The following is a 21,643-nucleotide window of genomic DNA, read 5'->3' on the forward strand; positions in this document are numbered from 1 at the left end:
GGGATGATAGTTAGAAATGTATATTTGTGGGCCTTGCCTCAGACCTAGGAAATCAAAATCTCTGGAAGATGGACCTAAGATTCTGCATTTTAACATGCACACCATAGTTTGAAAATCTGTGAGATAACATGGGAGGAAAATTCCCAGAGTTGAAGAACTTTTCCTAGAGTTACATGGGTATAAAATGGAGAAGCTGATATTTTAATCCAGGACTACCCGACTTCAAAGACTATGTTGATTCCACTACGCTACACTTCTTCTTTTCTTTCTTTCTTTCTTTTTTTTTTTTTTTTTTTTGAGATGGAGTTTCATTCTTGTTACCCAGGCTGGAGTGCAGTGGCACAATCTCGGCTCACTGCAGCCTCCGCCTCCCAGGTTCAAGCGATTCTCCTGCCTCTTGAGTAGCTGAGACTACAGGCATGAATCACCATGCCCAGCTAATTTTTGTATTTTTAGTAGAGACGGGATTTCACCATATTGGCCAGGTTGGTCTCAATCTCTTGACCTCATGATCTGCCCGCCTCGGCCTCCCAAAGTGCTGGGATTACAGGCATGAGCCACTGCATCTGGCCTCCACTATGATACATTTCTAATTGCCAATGACAGTCAAATAATTTTCACTAAACCACTCCTACAATTGTATATACGATTTAGCTTATTAATGGACTCATATATTTCCAATACCTTAGGATGCTTCATAATTTCTTTTTCCCCTTCCTTTCTGGTAGAGAGATTTATCGGAGTGGGGTATAGGCCATTCTTTCCCTTTAATCTCTAGTAGTTCCTTTGTTTACTCCCCAGCTCCCAGCCCCTCCCTTCCTTCCACCCTCTAATCTTTCTCCTTGTCCTTCTCAAGTGAATGAATTTCCAGTATCAAGTTCTAGCAAGTTTAAAATAAAAACTGAAAATGCAATGCAGAGCCTTGGTACCATTTTGCAGAATATTTTTAGATTATTTGCATTTATTTACCACAGCTATTTTGTATGTGATATTGGAAATGGTAATCATGTTCTGATCATAACTCTGCCCCTGATTTAATGACAACACATGGAAAAGCTATGATTCCCCATTTCCAGAAATTTAGAAAAAGAAGGGAATGAAAAGACTGGAAACAAAGAAAAAGATCCACATTCAAACACTGGAGATTTATTCTGAAGATAGAGTCATGCCATCTTTACCAATGATGAAACATGTCAAGGTGAATGTTATTAAAGTTCTGGTCATTTGTGGTGTTAAGTTGTGTGAGATCCATTTGTAATCCAGTTAGCAAAGAGGGAGATATCTGGCTTAGATTTCAGGAACCTCTAATCAGGTCTAGAGTCAGGGCAGCTTTCTGCTTAAAACAGGCTTTAATCTGAAGTCCTGAATGAATGACTAGAAATCGGCTTCTCCTGACTGAAATTTTCTTGCTCCAGAAATACAGTATATGTCTAGAATCCTGAAATGCAAGCCCTTGGGAGACAACAGAAGAGGACCTGAGGGAAAGAGAGCTGCAACAAGAACTCCCAACTTCCCAGTCTGTCTCCAGAGGAATTCTAAGAGCTAAGGTTGCCAGGCTTGCCATGCAAATAAGCATATGCTAGGGGTTTTAAACCATGGTCAAGGGAAAAAGGCTTTCACCTGGTCTTTTCACATTTCGATTTTCAAGACTGCAGATTACATTTTCTGGTTTATTTTTAAAAAAATTTTCCTCTAGAATTATTTCTTACTGGGTCTTTCATTATTTTATTAAATTGCAGGTGATTGAAGTTTGGTGTACAAATGATCCCTTCACCCAGGTAGTGGGCATAGTTTCCGACAGGTAGTTTTGCAACCCTCTTTCCCCACCCTCTCCCCTCTAGTAGTCCCCAGTATCTATTGTCCCCATCTTTATGTCCAAGTGTACTCAATGTTTAGCTCCCACTTATAAGTAAGATCGTGTGGTATTGGTGTTACATTCTTTTTGTTGGGGAAAGGAGACACTGGTGTAAAGAATTATTCTGAAATAAGGGATGTTGAATTTCATTTCCTCCTAGTTAGATTCACACAGGTTCTTCTTCCCTCAGCTCTGTTTCTTCCACCTGGTGGGAGAGGATATCTTCAGTCCCCTCTGTCTCTGCCAATTATGGGTGGTTGTACTTGGTTCTAGAGCTAATCCTGATTAAGCAAGGAAGTCTGTAGGCAGCAGGATGTCCCCAATAGTGAGACCTGGAATTAGTATTTGGTGCTTCTAGAATAAGCCTTGGACATTTTCATGTCGACTAGACACACATTTCTCCTAATCAGTGTTTGCTCAGTGCAAACAACTGGATGGCCACATCACTTCCCTCGACAGCCCAGGAGCTCCTTTCCATTTTCCGAAGCTAAGTAGATTAGGTTGCATCCATGACATGCACTTGGGTTTTCCAGGCTCCATGACATTTTCCATGTATCTGGGCTTCTGCTCCAAACTAGACCAACTGCTCTCCTACTTAACTCCAACGACAGCCACTTTGTTACTACTCCTGCTACAATGATCCATCTGCTGAATCTATTTCTTGGTGTCCACAGCCCTATGACAACAGGTTTGCCTCTAAACAGCCAGACTCACACAGCTCAGTGAGTTTTACTAATTCAGTTTCTGCTTCCAGCCCAAATTATTAGTCCCATCATGTCTTGAAGGTGTACTACCTTAGTTAATGATGCTGACTTCCTCTGCCCCTTCTCACCCCAAAGTTATTTCCCCTAGAAAAGGTAGTTAACATCATATCTGATCATCAGAGATCAACCCAAAATTCTTGCAATATGTACTGTTTCAAAGTAATTTACATAAAAGAAGAAAATAATGTCTCATTACTATACTAATTCAGGTCTTATATGAAGAAATTAGGTTGCCATCCAACTTTTGATGTATCCTTTCAGCCCAGACCTCTCTTGTAAGTTTCATATCCATATATCTAAGTTAGATGTATCTACCTGGATGTATATGAGGTATCAAACTCAGCATATCACACACTGAAACTCATACTTTTTACTTGTGTCCTTCCCTACTTCTCTCTCCAATGACAGTAGCTTTTTAGATTTCAATAATCCATAGTCTTTTGCCTAGCCTGACCTTGACCTGTGAAAAAAACAGCTAGCTCCTGCATGAAAAATAAAATACAGAGCATAAAACCTTTTACAGATTGAAAATAATGGGCCCATGTTGGATAAATTATTTTTTTGCTAACTACAATAGCAGTGTTTTAAACACTCAGCTAAAGTCTGCCATGTGGGAAATAATAAATGAAACAATATTTATTTTAACAAATATTTACTATATGCTAGGCACTGTTCTAAGAGTTTTGTAAATATTAATTCACTTAACACACATAATATTTTTATGAGGTAGTTACTGTAACTGTATTTTTTAAAAGAGGATAATGATTCACAGAGAGTTCGGAAACTAGTATAAGGTCACAGGACCAGGATTTGAGCCAGGTAGTTTGCTTCCAGAACCCAGGCGCTCAGCTACTGCACTGTGCTACTTCTCCATGTGTGGTGTAGAAACATGGGGAAAATATTTGTCATGGCAAAATTTTATTTGTTACCTTTGGCATTATTTACAATTATAAAATATTATTCACATATTATAATACCAGTCATGTGGAGTAGTTGGGTAGATAAGTTATTATCATTGCAGAAACTACATATTGCAGAACTAATGTCTTTATAGAAGAGGGACTTTGCTTTTTCTATTCATATGTAAGAGACATACAAGTGCTACTAGTGTACACTATTAACCTCATTCAAAAGGCTAACTACAGGATATCTTCTATGAGGAATTTTATCTACTGTATTACTCTGGCACACGTGGACGCAATACCTCATTGCTTTTCACTTGTGATGATGTCATTTTTTTATTGCTCTACATCATCTATCCATTGAACATGTTGCTTGATATGTGTCCTCTGTAAGTACATAGCAAGATTCTCAAAGCCTAGAAAAGTATCTTGTAATTTTTTTTTTTTTTGGAGATGGAGTCTCGCTTTTTCACCAGGCTGGAGTGCAGTGGCGCAATCTCGGCTCACTGCAACCTCCGACTCCCTGGTTCAAGCGATTCTCTTGCCTCAGTCTCCCAAGTACCTGGGATTACAGGCATGCACTACCACACCCAGGTAATTTTTGTATTTTTAGTAGAGACGGGGCTTCACCATCTTGGCCAGGCTGGTCTCAATCTCCTGACCTCGTGTTCCACCCACCTCGGCCTCCCAAAGTGCTGGGATTACAGGCATGAGCCACTGCACCTGGCCCGAGAAGTATCTTGTATTTATATATTGCAATGACTCTTCATACTAAAGCATCATATCCCTCCAGTTCTGAATTTCTCTTGAGCTTCACAATGTTATTCTGAGCATGGAAGCAATATAATTTAACTGTAATCTATAAAGCTGAATAAAGTTGTACATATATAATGCCCAGCAGCAGGTACTTCAAACTCTACATATCCCAAAACTCAAAAAAAATTTTTTCCATCAAATCTGCGCCTCCTCAATATTTTCACCTTCAGTAGCAGAAATTTTTCACCCATGACTTTTCTTTCCCATTCACCAAATTTTAAAATTCCTCCATCACAAATGCCTCTTCTGCCACCTCTTTTTAATTTCCACTAGTCCTGACCATGTGCAGGTCATAATTATCTGCCTCATAGACCACTGCAGTAGTCTTCTAATAGATTGCTCTGAATCCAATTTCTAATTAGTAGAATCCATCCTTTGTATTCCTCCCCATGCTGCATTTCCAAATATTGATATGATATACTTATTCAATCAAAACAATTTATACAGAATGTAGTCCAAATGCTTTACCATGGCATTCAAGGCTCTCCATATACTGGACTTGGATTCCTAGCTGGCTAGCTCATTGAGGTTACGAGTATGTTTCTTAAAATATCTGGATAGAGCAGTAAGTTCTCTGTGTCTCTGGAGGTGTGTGTATATTTATGTATACATATTTGTTTTATTGATGGGATCATTAACATTACTGTCATGCATCATGATGGCTTAGCTGGAAATGTTGTCAAATAAAAAACAGGGCCAGACAGTAGCTGAAGTGGCAAAAACACTGTATTCAGGAACTACTGCAGTAAAAGAGATCTCAATACAGAGCTGGGCTCAATTCCAAATACAGCATGGACAAGTGGGGATTTAAAGCCAAAGGGGCGTTGGGTCAAGTGGATGGAAACTTACTAATAGGAAACTTCAGGGGTGGGAGGGTTCTGATTAAACAGACCTAATAGGATATTTGCTGAAGGCAGGCCAGTGTGGTCAGATACTATGGTAGAAAATGAAGAATTTGATCAGGTATCGATGGTAATCAGGTATGAAGGGTTGGGGTTTCTCTCTCAATGGCTATAGCAAGACTCTTGCTACAACTCGGTGATTCAGGCTCCACAGGATTGGAAGCCAAGGTCAAAGCCTGATCGGAAAGAAGACTTAGATGAGCCTGACCAAAGTTCAGCCAAGGAGAGTTTTTGCCAGTGTATTCACACTCCGTGTGTGTGTGGTGTGTGTGTCTCTGTACTATTCTAATTTACCAGGCAGGGGCTCCCCGGCCATGAGAGCAGTGTCACCATCTTTTGGGTAGAACAGCAGACACAGAGAAGGCCTACTGTGGACAGTTAACTACCTGGCTCTTTTTTTAGCATGGGAAAGGAAGGAGAGTCCTGATTTTCTTTCAATATTTCTCAGGTATATTGATCTGACCCCCAAATTACATTAAGATCTGCAGTGATAAAACCATTACCCAAAAAACTCACTGTCTTTTATCACTTATATCCTCAGCATTATCATCAGCAATTGTCTTAATATAAGTCTGGAGGCAAAAAAAAGGCTTACACCAAGTATGCATACAAAAGGGCCAAATACATTCAGCAGCAAAACTCCCAAAGCAGATACCGCCGGGGACCTGCAGGAGCGCTTCCGCAAATCTCGCGAGATAGCAGGCAGCGATCCCTTTTGCTCCGGTTTCTCGTGAGAGCCCGGGGCTTCAGCTTCCCGTTTGCGGAGCCCGCGGCGGCGTTTCCTGGGGCAACAGCAATGGCGGGCTCGCTGTCCGAGCGGTTCTTCTCGCTGGAGCTGCTGGTGGACTGGGTGCGTTTGGAAGCTCGGCTGATGCCGCCCCCCGCTGCCGCAGTGGAGCAGGAGGAAGAAGAGGAGGAAAAGGAGCAGGGGGAGGCCTCGTCGCCGCGCGGTGTGTGCCCCGCCGTGGCCTTCCGCCTGCTGGACTTCCCCACGCTGTTGGTTTACCCTCCTGACGGCCCTGGCGCTCCCGCCCCCGAACCGTGGCCCGGCGTGATCCGCTTCGGTCGCGGCAAGTCCTGCCTCTTCCGCCTGCAGCCTGCTACCCTGCACCGCCGGCTCCTGCGGACCCCGCTTGCCACCTTGCTGCTGCAGCTGCCCCCCGGGCGCCCGACGCCCACCCCACAGCTCCTGGGGGCCTGCGACATTTCGCTGGCCACCGCGGCCCGCAGGGTTGTGGGGCCGGCCGCCTCCGGATGCTCCCACCGTCACCGGGGACGTTTCCCCCTGCATAATCAAGTGGGCGAGCGGACTGGGGATATTGCACTGGCCTACCGCCTGACTGACCTGGGAAGCCGCCTGCTGGGCCAACTTGAGCGGCCCCTCACCGTCACCCCCACAGGAGGCGGAGCGGAGGTCAGTCCCCAAACCCAGCAGGAAAGACAGCAGCTACAGCAGCCAGCCTCACAGCCAAGCCCCAGAGAGGCTGATAGGCCGCTGGGGGAATTAGAAATCCCAGAGGCACAGAAGGATTTGAAGGAAATGGTTCTCCAAAGTAAGGCTGAATCTGATAATGTGGGTTCTGTGGAGAATAGCAAAACCAGTTCTGTTGTTATATGTTCAAGTGCTGTCAGTGGGAGAAATGTTAGCTCCCTAAATGAGGAAGTCACAGAGTTGGACATGGAGACCAATATATTTTGCCCTCCTCCTTTGTATTACACTAACTTGACCCAAGAAAAACCGCCCCCTGCACAGGCTAAAATCACCATTGAGCCTCAAATGAATGTACCTGAGGAATTGGATGGTGCTTCTCCTGAAAAAAAGCGTGTAAATCCCCCAACAGACAGGAGTTGTCTAAAACATCCAAGTTCTGCAACACAAGAGCATCCTCCAGTGCTTGTAAATCCTCCACATATTCAGGATATAGGAGCAACTAATCAAACATGTCAAACTGAACAAAATAGAATTAATACAATAAGGCAGTTGCCTTTGTTAAATGCTTTGTTAGTTGAGTTGTCGTTGTTGTATGACCAACCTGTGACAAGTCCTGCTCATATACATCCTCACCTAGCCTGGTTATACAGGAATGAGGATAAGAAGTCACCCGAATCTTCTGCCAAATCCACATGCCAGTCTGAATCCAAGAAGGATAAGCGTTCTATGGGGGGATGTGAGAAGTCAGTGAGTCTTCAGTATAAAAAGAGCCAAATTGAAAACTGTAAGAAAGATAAATATTCTGAAAAGAGCAGTGGTACCTTCCAAAAAAGAGTTCCAAAAGGGAGGCTACTTTATGGCTTAACAAATACATTAAGACTACGTTTAAAGCTGACAAATCCTGATATGTTGGTGGTACATGAAAAAAGAGAACTATATAGAAAATCACAGTCACAAATGTTGGGTACAAAATTCAGAATTCCATCATCCAAAGTTAAACTATTAAGCTCTGCAGAACAAAGTCAGGAGCCACAGCTGCCTAAAGATGAGTATTTAGATTCAGATGCATCTTTTACTGAAAATAGTGATACCTCAGGACAAATCAGTGGAGTTTTTGATGATCCCAGAACAAGTAAAGAAACTAAACTGAAATATGCAACTGAAAAAAAGACAGTTGATTGTAGTAAAAATAGAATCAATAATGTTTCATTGGAAGAAGTTGTGAGTCCTGCAAATTCCATTATTCCAGAAAGGCTCACCCCTACAAATATTTTGGGAGGAAATGTGGAAATGAAAATCCAAAGTCCGTGTGTTTTCCAACAGGATGCTGTTGTTGACAGAATTGTAGATAAAGAAATAGGTATTAGACAAGTCAAAACCACAGATAATGACATTCTTATGGCTGATGTAAGTGACAATAGACCAGATAAGAATAGTTGCTATGAAAACATCTCAGAACTAAAGTATTCGGATGACTTGTCTAGCCCTTGCTATTCTGAAGATTTCTGTACCACTGAGGACACCAGCAGAAGTAAAGCTCATGATAGCAGTTCAAGGACAGAAAATCCAAAACATAGTCAATATACAAGGAAGTCTAGTGAAACAAGAGTGTCCAAAAAGAAAGCTAGTAGTGACAAGAGTTCTATCCTTAGCCCACCTTTTTCAGCTGGGTCACCTGTCCACTCATACAGAAAATGTCATATTTCAAAGACTCAGGATAAAAGTTTGGAGGAAGCATCTAGCATCTCGGCTAGTGATTTATCTTCATCACATTGGACTGGCGAGAAAGAAAACCGGATAGATCAAAACAGTATGCACAATTCTCAAATTACAAAGAGAGGTCAAGACATCTCTGTTAAAACCAGAAGTAGTTGGAAATCTTTAGAAAAAAGCCAGTCACCACGAACATCCCAAGTGAGTTCTTACCTGCCTTCAAATGTGTCCGAACTAGAACTTAATGTCCTGGATAGCAGTACATCAGATCACTTTGAAGAAGACAGTGATGATGTTGGTTCACTAAATATTTCCAAGCAATGCAAAGATATTTGTGAATTATTAATAAATAAACTTCCAGGATACACAGTGTAAAAATACATGCTTTTAAAAAACTTTCAACAACCTATGTGTACTGTTAGTGAAAAAAATTTTAAAGCTGTTTTAGTTCATGAATTATGTGAATAATTTTTTAAAGAAATATGAATGTTACTCCTTTGATGTTTAAATAGTATTCTACCATTAAATCTGATAATATTGACTATTAAATCATATAAACAGATTTCTTTTTAAATTGTTTAATCATAAGAATAAAAGTATATCTTTCTAAATTGTCTCTCAAAGTGTCTACAGTATTCATCATTCTAAAGCTGACTTCATGCACAGCACTGAAAAAAGAAGGCTAGTGAGTAAGGACAGCCTCAAATTTTAATTGGAACAAATTATTTAACAAATATAGAAGACTTACTGTGTTAGATGCAGAAAGATGCAGAATCTCTCTATGATAGAGCCCTTGCTGTTTTAGAGCTTACAGTTGTATGTAGATAAGAAGTCGTCTTGACATATACATATCCCATGTCCCCAATAGGTGAAGTTGCTTTTATATGCTGTCATAGTGCTCTGCACCTTTTCTTTGAAAACCACAATTTGTGTAATTACTTAAAGTTTGTCTTCCACTAACCTTCAGTTGTGTGATGGGATCATATTTGCTACACATCAGTATATTTTTGTATCTAGCACAATTCCTGGCATGTGGCTGCAATGCAATAAAAACATTTGTTGAAAAAAATGAAGCCCAGGCATTTAAAATACCTAATGGGAGGGTTTAGAGTGAAGCAGCAAAAATAAGCAGATTCCCTAAAAATAAACCTGCAGAAAATCCTTATTGGAGATATGTTTGACTGTAATATTTTTGTTTTGCTTGATATAAATAGCCTTCAGGTGTTCTCTGAAATATTTGGAAAGGAGAACTTAAAAAGGTGTCTTTCTATACAGTTTCTGATATAGGAGTTCAGTTTCTTGTCATTTCAGTTTGTTCAATGGTTATTTGTAGTGTATGAAAATTTGTTTTTATGAAATCCAGTGATAATTTATAATTTATTCCATTGGTTTTATATTTAGACTTTATTCTGTGTTCAAATATTTACATATATTTTCTTCTAGCTGTGTTATACTTTAATTTTTAGACTTTTAAATATATCTAACATTTTTGAATGTATGAAGTGAGGTTCTAATTTCCTTTCTTTACAGGTAATTAATTATATAGGTATTCTGAATGATCATAATACTAGAATATAGATAGATGGTAAAAAGAGAGAAGAGGATGTTATATTTTGGGGAGCAATATGAATGAAAGAATGATGATGGGAATGAGCCTGATATATTTATGGGACAATTTAAAATATTATCTTGAGTAGAATGATAGATTCATGCTACAGAGTGGTAGAAAGGACATTTGTTGAGCAAGGAAAGTGCCAGATTACAGACAGCCTCAAATGCTAAGCATAATAACAGAGTTCTAAAAAATAGGAACAACAGATGATTTTAGGTTATAAATGAACACTAGTAAGTAGTCATGACGTTTTGAATATTTTAAATTATTGAAAATAATAGGCAGAGAAATTATATCGGTAAAATTTTTGAAATATGAAAGGTTTCTATGGCTAGTGGCTATGATCTTAATTTTTCTAAAATACAAAGCATATAGTATAACATTTCACAAAATCAAAATATTTTAATGCCAGGTATTGTAACTAGATGTTTAATGATGTCAACTGTGTAAATTGTTTAATAGCAATTTGTCATTACTATGGAAGAGACAATAAAAATATAAGCAATATCAGAATCATCAAAGAAATAATTCCTTATAAACCAACGTTTTATTTGGTAGAGAGTAAGTCATTGTCTGTGGTAAGAATAGGTAAAATGATTAATTTAGCATGTCTAAGGTACAAGACCAAAGAAGTAATGCATTTTAAATTACAAAACTGAGCAGCTGAATCTGCTTCTCTTTGAGTTAATCCATGAATACTTATTTCTAGAATTGTGATAATTGTTTCTTCTGGTCTAATTCTAGTGAAAAATATCTGTTTTCATGTATTTAGTGCTTCCTATTACATTCTACAAATTCTAGTCCATGTTTTAATTCTACAATCTATAAGCTTATTTTAAGAGAATTTTGTAATATATACTATTCATGGAGACTTATTTATCTCCTTAATTGCTTAAAATTATTGAAACATGAAATAGTATTTCAAGTCACAAGTAAGGGAGACTGTCATTTCATTGTAAAATCAAGCTATTGCAAACCTTCCAAAAGGTCTTCTGAATAGCATGGGTATCTAAACTGCTATGGACAAAGCTGAGTAGGAGAGGGTCTAAAATGCAAAGTGAGCCACAGAAAAGATGTTAAGATCTACCTCTATGTAATATTGAATGTTTATAGCTTAGGAACCAACCGCCAATAATTACTGTCCTATAAACATTTGCAGAGGGCTGTGCAGATGCATAGAATATACACTGGGTTTTTTCCCTTCAGTCATATGCATGCTATTGATGACATTTTCAGATGCAGAGAACAATGATATTAAACTTCTGTCATGCAATTATTATGGCTTTGTGCTGAGAGCCACCCCTTTACATGTCAATTAATTTAGATTTTTCTTCATGTACAAGCAGTGAATTTAGTATGGAATTATAGTTAGGAACCAGACTTTTATTGGTAGCAAAATACAGGTCAAGACTGTTAATTAAAAAACCCAGCTTTTAAATTACCACACTGTGTTGTTGGCAAGGCAAATAAATTTCATAGCAAAGCAACATATAAATAATATTTAAATTTGCTGCATCAAACTGTCCTTAGGCCTAGAGAAAGTCATTGTTCAGGCTATGTTTTAATTCAGATTTAAATAGGGAGTTGTATAGAATGACAATATATAGGCCAAAACTTGCTAAGTCATTCTTTTCTTATTTTTAACTTAAAACAATACAAGGAAAACTTTACTTGGTCAAGGACTAAGGCTTTCTTAAGTGATTTTCTCTGGAGACCTAAGTGTTATGCCAGGAAGTAACAGACTTCAGGAGCATCTTCATTAGCTTGGAGTGCCAAGCCATAGTGTTAGAAGTATTTCCTTATTTTTAAAAACTCTTCTCAGATCTCTGTTATACTGAACTATACTCATTCTAGAAAAAAAATTATAAAACGTAGATAAGAGGTTTTGCTTCAAAATTGCGTACTAAGGAAAGGTTATAGTGTTTTCCTTACAAAATTCCACTGAAATGACCGATGTAAAAATATGAATGCACCCAAAGCAGCCCTGGAAAACAAAAATGCTGGTGGTGGACAACACACCCAGTTTGAGGAACTTCTGGAAGACACAAAGCAGTTGGGATTATGTTGATGAAAAAATTGGTTACAAATCCACTCTTCAACACAGCCCCATGAGAGTGCTTCTGGAGAAATGAGAAGATGGTATCTTCCAACAGAGCCCCAGATTAAGTTCAAGCTGGTCAGCAGGGCTTGGGCATAGAAACAGGTTAAGGGACAACAGAGGGAAAAGCAGAACCCTGAGGACAGGGAAGAAGCTGGGGTGGGCTCAAGATTATCTACTAGAATAAGTGTTGGGACCAAAGAGAAAAACTATTTTTCAACTTTGACACCAAAACATATATTCAAACTGTCTCAATGTTATTGGTGAGACTACTAACCCTCATGCAAATTAAAGTAGTATAAGCCTGGTCATTGGAGGCAGACAAATGGCGTTTGCATCCTTGATTATTTTACTCCTTGGAGACTTTCTTCATTATAGAATTGGTTTCAGGATTGAGTCAAATAACATATATAGCATATATAACAGTGAGTGTGAGTGAGTGTTAGATGATGTATTTAGTGATATTACAGAGAATGCACCGTGGTGTCTTATTCCAGCCTAGGGGGATGTATTTTCAATTAAAACTTCAGTCAAGAAATCAACTCTTCCTTCCAGAAGGTTTAAACAACTTTCCTATAGCATAGCAAGGCAAAAGAAGTCCATGATGATAAAAGAGGCAGCACAGATTTCTGGCCAGGGAAGAAGACTTTAAGTCACAGAGCAGAGCCACAAAACCAAGCAGAAGAAGTATCTCAAAATATTAAGCAAAATGGGGCATCTAGCTTTGTGCAGAGTACTTTGTGCAGAGTACTCAGGAGAGGGGACTACAAAATGTCCTTTATACAGAAAGAAAGGAAACACTGATCCAGGTCCCCAGTAAAGACAAAATGTTCTAAAAGAGTAAGAAAGTGGTGTATCAGTGCTGGGAAGCATACGTTTCCCTGCAAACCTAGGTAAGTAGCCCCTCCTATAGGAGGTTGTTTTAAAACCTCCTAAACAATTTGTTTTCCTGTTTATATATTCCATGTTTTTTCATAGTAGGTACACAATAAATGTTTATTCTTTCCTTTGAATACCTTGAGGACTGGGGTGGGGATGGGGTGAGTGGGGAAGGAGCTGTCATAATGCATCATGATAAAATAGGTACAAACTTACAGAACAAGTTGGGAAGGGATGAGACTTAGCTTTCAGGCCAGATACTGTAAGTAGTGAAGCGCTTGGTAGCAGAAATCCATGAAAATATTTGGGTTTTAAATCAAAAGGAAGTTTGTGCTTTCCAGGAACAGGGCAGCACAGGAAATTAGATGAGCTCCTGAGCAATAGTGAGACAAGGTAACAACTGAAGGTCATATTCAGAAAGAACATGGAAGAGAAGAGGTCCCTAAGTCAGTAAGTCAGTTGGTTACTGCAGGATCAGAAACCTATACTTGTAGCTTGACTATTTAGATACTCTATGTTGTGTCCCTTTCTATGTGCTTCTTGGTTTTAATATTGTTCTTTTTCAAGGATCTTCTAGTTGATCCATATGAGCAATAGGAAATGACTTTGGTTGTGGCTCATAATTGAGCAGAAATCCTAAAGGGGGTGCGGCATACCCCTAGAGTCTACATTATCAAAAGACTGAGAAAAAATATATAGGAGCTTTTAGAAAAATCCCTTCTTTCTACCCAAAGATTTTTCCTTCAGCTTTTCTTCACCAAAGACCTTGGAGCACTTCACATTTTGTTTTATTAAGGGAAGCTGTTCAATCACAGAGAGTCTCACACCCATCAGCTGTCTTGAGTACTGTATCTCATTACTTAACGATTTCAGCATCAACCTTGTGGAGGGAATTGGGACTGAATTCTGGCCTCAGAATGACATAACAAATAGTGGATTGCTTTAGATACAGAGGAGTCTATTGTCAAAAGAGTTGGCCTGAAAATTGTTTCTTGCATATCCAACCTTTTTAAGACTATTTCTGAGTACTCTGGGATAGTGTTTGTTAACTTGAGGTAAAAGATCTTTGTAATCTCCTGAGAAAGTCCAGCATGGGTGACAAAAGTGAGACTCCATCTCCACAAAAAAAAAAAAAAAAAAAAAAAAAAAGAAGTCCTGAGTATGAACATGCATGCTTCTTGTTAGCAAAGTACTCTATATCCTTGATATTCTCTGTAATAGCCAGAAGCCAAGTATGTCGGAGGGCAGAACTTACATTTTCAGGGGAAACTATTATAGTGCTTCTTTTCTGCAGTGATTTCTTGGTGCCCTCTTCCTACCTCACTGATCACAGTGTGAGTTCCGACTGTCCGCCTCTAAAAACCAGTGTGAGAGGCAGGATCTTACTAAAATTATGGCTTCATTTTTCATTGGCAAATAGGATTGCTAATAAAAAAAAGTAATTTGTTGATGTGTTGTTTTCATTAATTTTAACACTAATGTCTTCTTATACTGAACAGCACTTTACAACTTATGAAGGACTTCCACTATCTCACTTCATCTTTACCAGAACCCTGTGAGCTAAGTATTAATATAGATGAGGAAACAGGCTGTTTTCCATATTCATTGCCTTTCTCACTTTCATAGAGAAACTGAAAGACTTTCAGCATAAATCTCAGAAAAATAATGTTCCTTTAATCCTTATAATATTTCCAGAATCAGAGTCTATCAATAGATTAAATTCCAGTTTATTTTATTTTATTTTGTTGTGTTATGATAAGAACATTTAACATGAGATCTGTGCTTCTAGCAAATTTTTAAGCATACAATTCATTCTTGTTGACTGTAGGCACAGCAGCTCTCTAGAGCTTATTAACCTTGCTTGACTGACACTTTATGCCCAATGATTAATAATTTCCCATATCCCCCTCACCTCAGCCCCTGACAACCCCATTCCATCCTTTGATTTTACACATCTGACTATTTTAGATGCCTTGAGCAGAGGACCCACCTAAGCAATGCCTGGACTCCTGACCCATGAACGATATCAGAAAACATGGCTATTGTTTTAAGCTACTAATTTGTTATGCAGCAATGGAAAAATAATGCAAGTGGCCAATAAAAAACACCATGGCAAATCAAGATGAGGAGACTTTGAAAGAAAGGAAAAAGCTTTATATTTTAGGTACTTTAAAAAAGATCCCTTTTTGTTCCTTTTTTGAGCAATAAGGTCTACATTTTCATTTTTGATGGAGTGCCACAAATTGTATAGCTGGCCCTGGTTGTTACTCCAAGCTGGTAGAGGCAAATCCAATTGCTTACAGGTTTTCCATTGTGTTATCCAAGTACATATAGTATTTGGCACTACGTTTGTGGGCATAGTTGATGTGTATCATACTGAAGCATACTCTGTTGGGGGCTACACATTTTCTCTTTAGAATCTAGAACATTATCTTTAAAATTTTAATTTTACAGTCTGAACTAAAATGCCTACATTTCACACTACTGACAAATTTGGCTTCTAACACTTGTATACAGGATTACTCATAGTAACTCTTGGGAGGTAGAGCTAATGTGATTCTGCATACAGTATTTTCAGTACATAACATGAAATTATTGAACAATACATAACCATTTATTAACTGTCTCTATTCTTGTCAGTTACGGTGATTTCCAAGGATTTTTATAAAGATTGACTTTCTTCATAATGTTTCTTTAGCACCAGTTGCAGACTTCTATAGTAGTGCTATGCCCTTCAAATGGGTTGTTTTGGAGATGTTCTTGGGATATGTAAGTATAACCAGTATGGCCCCCTGCACTAGTGTGGGGTATAAATATAACAATCCCCCTTTTACATTCCAGTGGATTATTCTAACTCCATATATTTATGTTAGCAGGAAATCCAGCACCAAGTTTTTATGAACCCCATCATCCTAAATGGTCCAAGATCCTGAGAAGCTTACTTGGCCTTATTTGCTTGGTTGCTCTTGCTTACAAATGCCAGGCCATGTGATCTGCCCACCAACTAGGCTTAGTTTTCAACTGCTGTGGCTTCTATTGCTGTGACACAGTGTTGCATCTAAAGACCAGTTGCCTCCCTGGTTCTGTTTGCCACACAGATCTCCAAGGTACAAGTGATTATGGTTTTTACTGACAAGCTAACATTAATGGGGTGGCTGGGTCTGGAGTTGTCTTAAAGGCCTTCTTCATGACGCTCTATATATTCTGTGTGGAACAAGGATCACTAGTACAGGTTGTTACTTTCCTCGTTTTCTTTGGGTTTTTAAGGTCCTTTCCTACAAGAGAACTTTGACTGACATTATCCTAAAACCTCAGAGTTCCTAATAATTCTAATCATCTAAAGAGAAAGGGTCATGGGCTTTATCTTATTCCTCACTGAAGCCTACTTAACTCCATGCAAATTTACTTTCCCTCTCTCCATTTCCACCAAATCACAAAAAGAATCTGAGATCTGTAGGCCAATAGATGTTGTCTTAGTTCATTTATGCTGCTATAACAGCATACCACAGACCGGGAATTTAGATGAACTGAAGTTTATTGGCTCACAGTTCTGGAGGCTAAGAAGTACAAGATTGAGGGGCTGGCACTTGGAGAGGGACTTCTGCTGCATCATAACATGGCCAAAGGTGAGTGACTGAGAGTCTAAAGGGGGACAAACTCATCTTTTTATAAGGAACCCATTCCCATGATAACGACATGACATTATTCATGAGGACAGAGCCCTCATGACCTAACTACCTCTTAAACATCCCTCTTCCTAGTACCATTCCAATGGCAATAAATTTCAACATGAGTTTGGAAGGCGACAAATGTTCAACCCATAACATATGTTATGCTACTTCTATTTACATAACCAAGAGTGACCTTTAGAGTGTTATGGGAAGAGTCCAAGAACCTTTTTTTGCAGAGTTTTCTGTGTCCTCTTATGGAAATGAAGTTGGCAGTGCTAACTTAAATAAATAAAATCTGGTTTACCTGTGCCAACTACCTGTACAGATGTATATGTTGAGAATGTCTTATTTAATTTTCTTCTCCCTAATCACTAGCAAGGAGGCTAGCACAGTGCCTTCACAAAACATATTGTCTCGGTTCATTTGTGCTGGTATAATAAAATACCACAGACTGGGTAATTTATTTTAAAAACAGAAATTTATTTCTCACAGTTCTGAAGGCTGGGAGTCTAATATCCTGGCACCAGCAGGTTCAGTGTCTGGTGAGGACTCAATCTCCAATTCCACGATGGTACTATGTTTCTGTATCCTCTGGAGAGGATGAATACTGGGTCCTTATATGGAAGAAGGGGCAGAAGACCAAGAGAGATGAACTCCCTTCTCAGGCCCTTTCATAAGGGCACCTAATTCTATTTATGACATGACTCAATCACCTCCTAAAGGCCACACTTCTTCGTATGTTGCATTGGAGATTAAGTTTCAACATGAATTTTGGAGAGGACGAAAACATTCAAACCATAGCATATATGCTTCATGAATGTATGTGGAATTGAATAGAAACAATAATTAATACTAGCATAAATTCTCATCTTACAAATTATGGTGTTTCACACTTTGTCGACCTCACTGCTTAGCTAAGAGTTACTCTGCTATCTAGAAATTTGGAGGTTGGACGCTTGGAATAATGATCCATGAAACTAGCTTGCTTAGTCCCCTGCTATCCCAAGGAGGAAACCAAGACAAAACTATTTTGATAACTCCTCAAACCAATCCACTTGGCTGATACTATTTGGGTCCACCTGGGTTAAGAACGGAGATGAACACAAACCAGGATGATGTCATTGCCCATTCTTGATGCTGCCCCATTGTCTGAATTTACTCTTGGGATAAGTTATGCAAACTGACTTCCCCCAGAAGGATGCACTTTTGTAGCGGATGTTTTTCTGGCTGACAATGATTCCAACATATGGCACCTCCTAAGAGACACCAGAAGATTGAAACACTCTGATCTCCATGCTTCAACTGCATTCCTTCAAATAGCTTGGTTATAAAACCTACAACAAATAAAACTTCCTTTAACACTATCAGAGTGTTAGGAGGAGCTAGACTGTGGTGTATATTTAGACCACTTTGTACCTGAATTTAAATTTTAACATTCTCTTTGTAGGCAACCAGTTTCACTGTGTGCATTATACAGAATGAGAATGCAAATGAATGTGGTCCCAGTAACTTGCTTTTACTATGTAGTATTTCAAACATTCAGAAGAATAAATAACACAACGAACTCCTATGTACACATCACCCAGATTTAACTCAGTGATGACATTGTGCTGTGTTTTCAGTCTTTCTCTTTCTCCCTCCCTCCCTCCCTCCCTTATTTTCTCATAAATAAACAGATACAACTGAAAGTCTTTTGTTTCCCCTCCCCATTGCTTTGGCTTCCCTTCCAAGGGGTAACTCTTGCTCTGGGCTTGCTGTATTTCCTTTGCATTTCCACTGGGGGATGCATAGGTTGTTTCCAGATTTCCCTTATTGGAAACAGTGCTGCAATTCATATTTTTATCTCTCTGTTCACATGCGCTTGAATTTCCTTAGGGTTTTATACGTAGAACTGGAATATCAGGCCCTAAGTTATGCATATCTTCAACATTGCCAAGTCACTCTCCAAAGCAGTTGAACCATTTGCCATGCCACTAGCAGCATGTGAGAGTTCTTTCTTCACCTCCTAGCCCCAAACTGACAAAGGATAGATGTTTTAATTTTGACTGCTATATATTCAACTACCCTAGCTTTACTTTATCAAGTCAGTCTTGATATTCAGAGATAAAAGCCTACCCTCTATTTTACTTTCTTTTTTATGCTAAGTCAGCAGTTCTCAAACTTTTGGTCTTAGGAACCCCTTACACTTTTAGAAATTACTGAAAATTCCAAAGAGTTTTTAAAATGTGGATTATATCCATCAATATTTGCTCTATTAGAAATTAAAAGTTATTTAATGCTTATTTATGAATTCATTTAAAAGTAATATTAGTAAACCCGTTGCATGTTAATATAACATTTAAAAAATAAAAGTAATAAATTTTCCAAAGCAAACATTTAGAAGAAGGGCATTACTTTACAGTTTTGCCATTTTAAAAAATGTCTGGCTTAATAGAAGATAGCTAGATTATCACATCTGTTTAATTGAAGATAGCCTCCTACCTGCTTCTTCATTCAATCTTGCATGATATCACATATTGTGTAGCCTCTGGAAAACTCCACAGTACACTAATGAGAGAATGAGAGTGAATACGGCAAATAGCGTTTCAGCATTATTATGAAAATGGTTTTGACCTCCTGGACCCCGTCCTGACCCTTCCCAAAAAGGTTCTTGGGAACCCTTAAGAATTTCTAATCACACTTTGAAAAGTGCTTTTCTAGACTCTTTTTGGCCCTTTTTCTTTCACGTGAATTATAGGATCACTTTATGAAGATCAAGGAAATAGATTTCTTAATCGATTGGAGTGATTTGCCCTTTAAGGGTTGGTAAAACTTGCCTATAAATATGTCTGGGCCTTGTGTTTCTTTGTGGTAGAACTTGTTGCTCACATTGTTTGGGGACCTGATTTTATTAATATATGCTTAAAAATATCATTTGGACTGCTGTTGTTTCCTGAAGTTTTAAAATTTAGTGTACTTTATATACTTTTATAAAACATGTAAAGTTGTTTAAAGCTCTTTTTTTTTTTTTTGAGAAGGAATCTCTCTCTGTCACCCATGCTGGAATGCAGCGGCGCGATCTTGGCTCACTGCAACCCTTGCCTCCCATGTTCAAGTGATTCTCCTGCCTCAGCCTCCCAAGTGGCTGGGATTACAGGCAAGTGCCACCATGCCCGGCTAACTTTTTGTATCTTTAATAGAGACAGGGTTTCACCATGTTGGCCAGGGTGGTCTCGAACTCCTAACCTTGTGATAGACCCACCTTGGCCTCCCAAAGTGCTGGGATTACAGGAGTGAGTCACTGTGCCCAGCCTAAAGATTTTTAAAAATATAATTTTGAAAAGTAAAAAAGGAGTCAAAGATTGTCTATTACTTTCATTGACGCCAATGAACACATTTCTGTATTTATTTTACTGACCTCTCAGTTGCATTCGACATACTTACCTACTTACTATATCTTCTGCTACTTTCCATTCTTGCATTTCTTGACATCCCACTATTCTAATTTTTCCCCTATCTTTCTAGACTCTCACTCTACATCCAAATACTGGATTCTAACCCTTACTCCTTCTCTTTTAAATCTCTCTCTAAATTGTCTCAGTTATCTCATCTCTCCTATTGCTTTAAAAACAACCTAGATGTTGATAACTTCCCTATTTTAATTTTCAACACAAATCTCTTTTCCGAGTTGTGGATTCATATTTCTACATGAAATATCAATTTATATTTCACAGGTGTCTCAAATGTAATGAGTACAAAATGTGACTTTTGATTCCCACTCTCCAAAACAGTTCCTTTACTAGTTATCAGTACTGAGTATTCTCCATTTACACCCTCTATTCTCTCTGTACCTTTCTCCACCCTGCTTTGAGCCCAGGATGCTGCTACCTGTATAGCCTGCATCAGTGGTCAACTTTGGATTTTGGCTTCTATTTCGGGTTTGTTGGTGGTGGGGTAGGGCAGGAGATTGGAGGGCAGGAGGAAAGAAAAGTTGGGGTATTGAGTTCCCTGGTTCCCTTCCTGCCAGCCTTGAGCATTTCTACAAAAAAGTCACAGCTTTCATGGGACTTTTTTTTTTTTTTAAAGCTGTGGCTACAACTACAACTCTGTTTCAGGAACTGACTACTCCACTTGCCCTTCCAGACCTAGGAAGGATAATGGCTTCTTGCATTGCTAGTTCTGGAGTCCTTTGCCATCCCTTGTTTGTTTCTTTTAACTCTGTCCACTCCTTTGTAAACGGCGCCTGCCATTAAACTTTCATCAGTGATCTTGTCTGAGTGTACCATCTGTTTCCTGCCAAGATCCTGACTGATGCATCTTCCCAGTTTCAGAAAGCCACCGCCTCTCTGACAACTTAAGCCAGAAAACTGGCACCATCGTCCCTTCTATTCACCTTCCACATCCAATCCATTAACCCATCGTGGTGGCACTGCTTCCTACACACACCTTGAAATAAGCCATGGCCAAGTGTTATAGGAGCCTCTTTACTGTCCTTACCATTTTCAGCTTTGCCTCATTCAAACTATTCACTGCATGGCAGACAGATATGATAGATATCTTAAAAAATATCTATCAGGCCGTAATTCTTCACTGCTTAAAACACATTAATGGCATTCTTTTAGATTTTCAGTAAAATCCAAATTCTTGATCATGGGCCTACAAGCCCTCATATGGTCAGATCTCTACTTGCCTCTCCAAATGCACCTCATACCTCATTGCAACTTGCCCTCTGATGTTCCAGACACGCCGTCTCCCATGTTGTTCCTTAAACATGGAGAAGTTATTTACACCCCAGGACCTTTGCTCGAGCTGTTCCCCTTGCAGGGAACTCTCAATCTCCTACACAGGGCACTTATTACTCTGCTTTTCACATGCTCTTCTCATCCTTTAGGTTTCTATTTAAATGTCACTTCTTCGAAGAGGCATTATGAAAACCCTGTCAAATTAAGTTTCTCAATCTCACCTTGCCCACACTACATTATTTTCTATCATTGCATTTGTTAATTCTTTTATAGTTTAT

General features: G+C 38.9%; 2 protein-coding genes across 2 annotated transcripts in view; both read left to right on the forward strand.

Moving 5' to 3' along the window:
• NTPCR (nucleoside-triphosphatase, cancer-related) overlaps window positions 1-21,643 on the forward strand; it is an 805,437-nt gene that overhangs the window by 624,544 nt on the left and 159,250 nt on the right. The gene's annotated exons all lie outside the window — the stretch shown is intronic.
• Window positions 5,607-8,990, forward strand: MAP10 (microtubule associated protein 10). Its single transcript, XM_050769823.1, has one exon. It carries the CDS (start codon window positions 6,036-6,038, stop codon window positions 8,757-8,759), a length of 2,724 nt encoding a protein of 907 aa, XP_050625780.1. The 5' UTR covers window positions 5,607-6,035; the 3' UTR covers window positions 8,760-8,990.

Source organism: Macaca thibetana, chromosome 1, assembly GCF_024542745.1.
Source record: "Macaca thibetana thibetana isolate TM-01 chromosome 1, ASM2454274v1, whole genome shotgun sequence".
Classification (NCBI taxonomy): domain Eukaryota; kingdom Metazoa; phylum Chordata; class Mammalia; order Primates; family Cercopithecidae; genus Macaca; species Macaca thibetana.

What these genes read in the sequence shown, in the direction of transcription:
- MAP10 (XM_050769823.1), top strand. Translation starts at nt 6,036, where the DNA reads ATGGCGGGCTCGCTGTCCGAGCGGTTCTTCTCGCTGGAGCTGCTGGTG.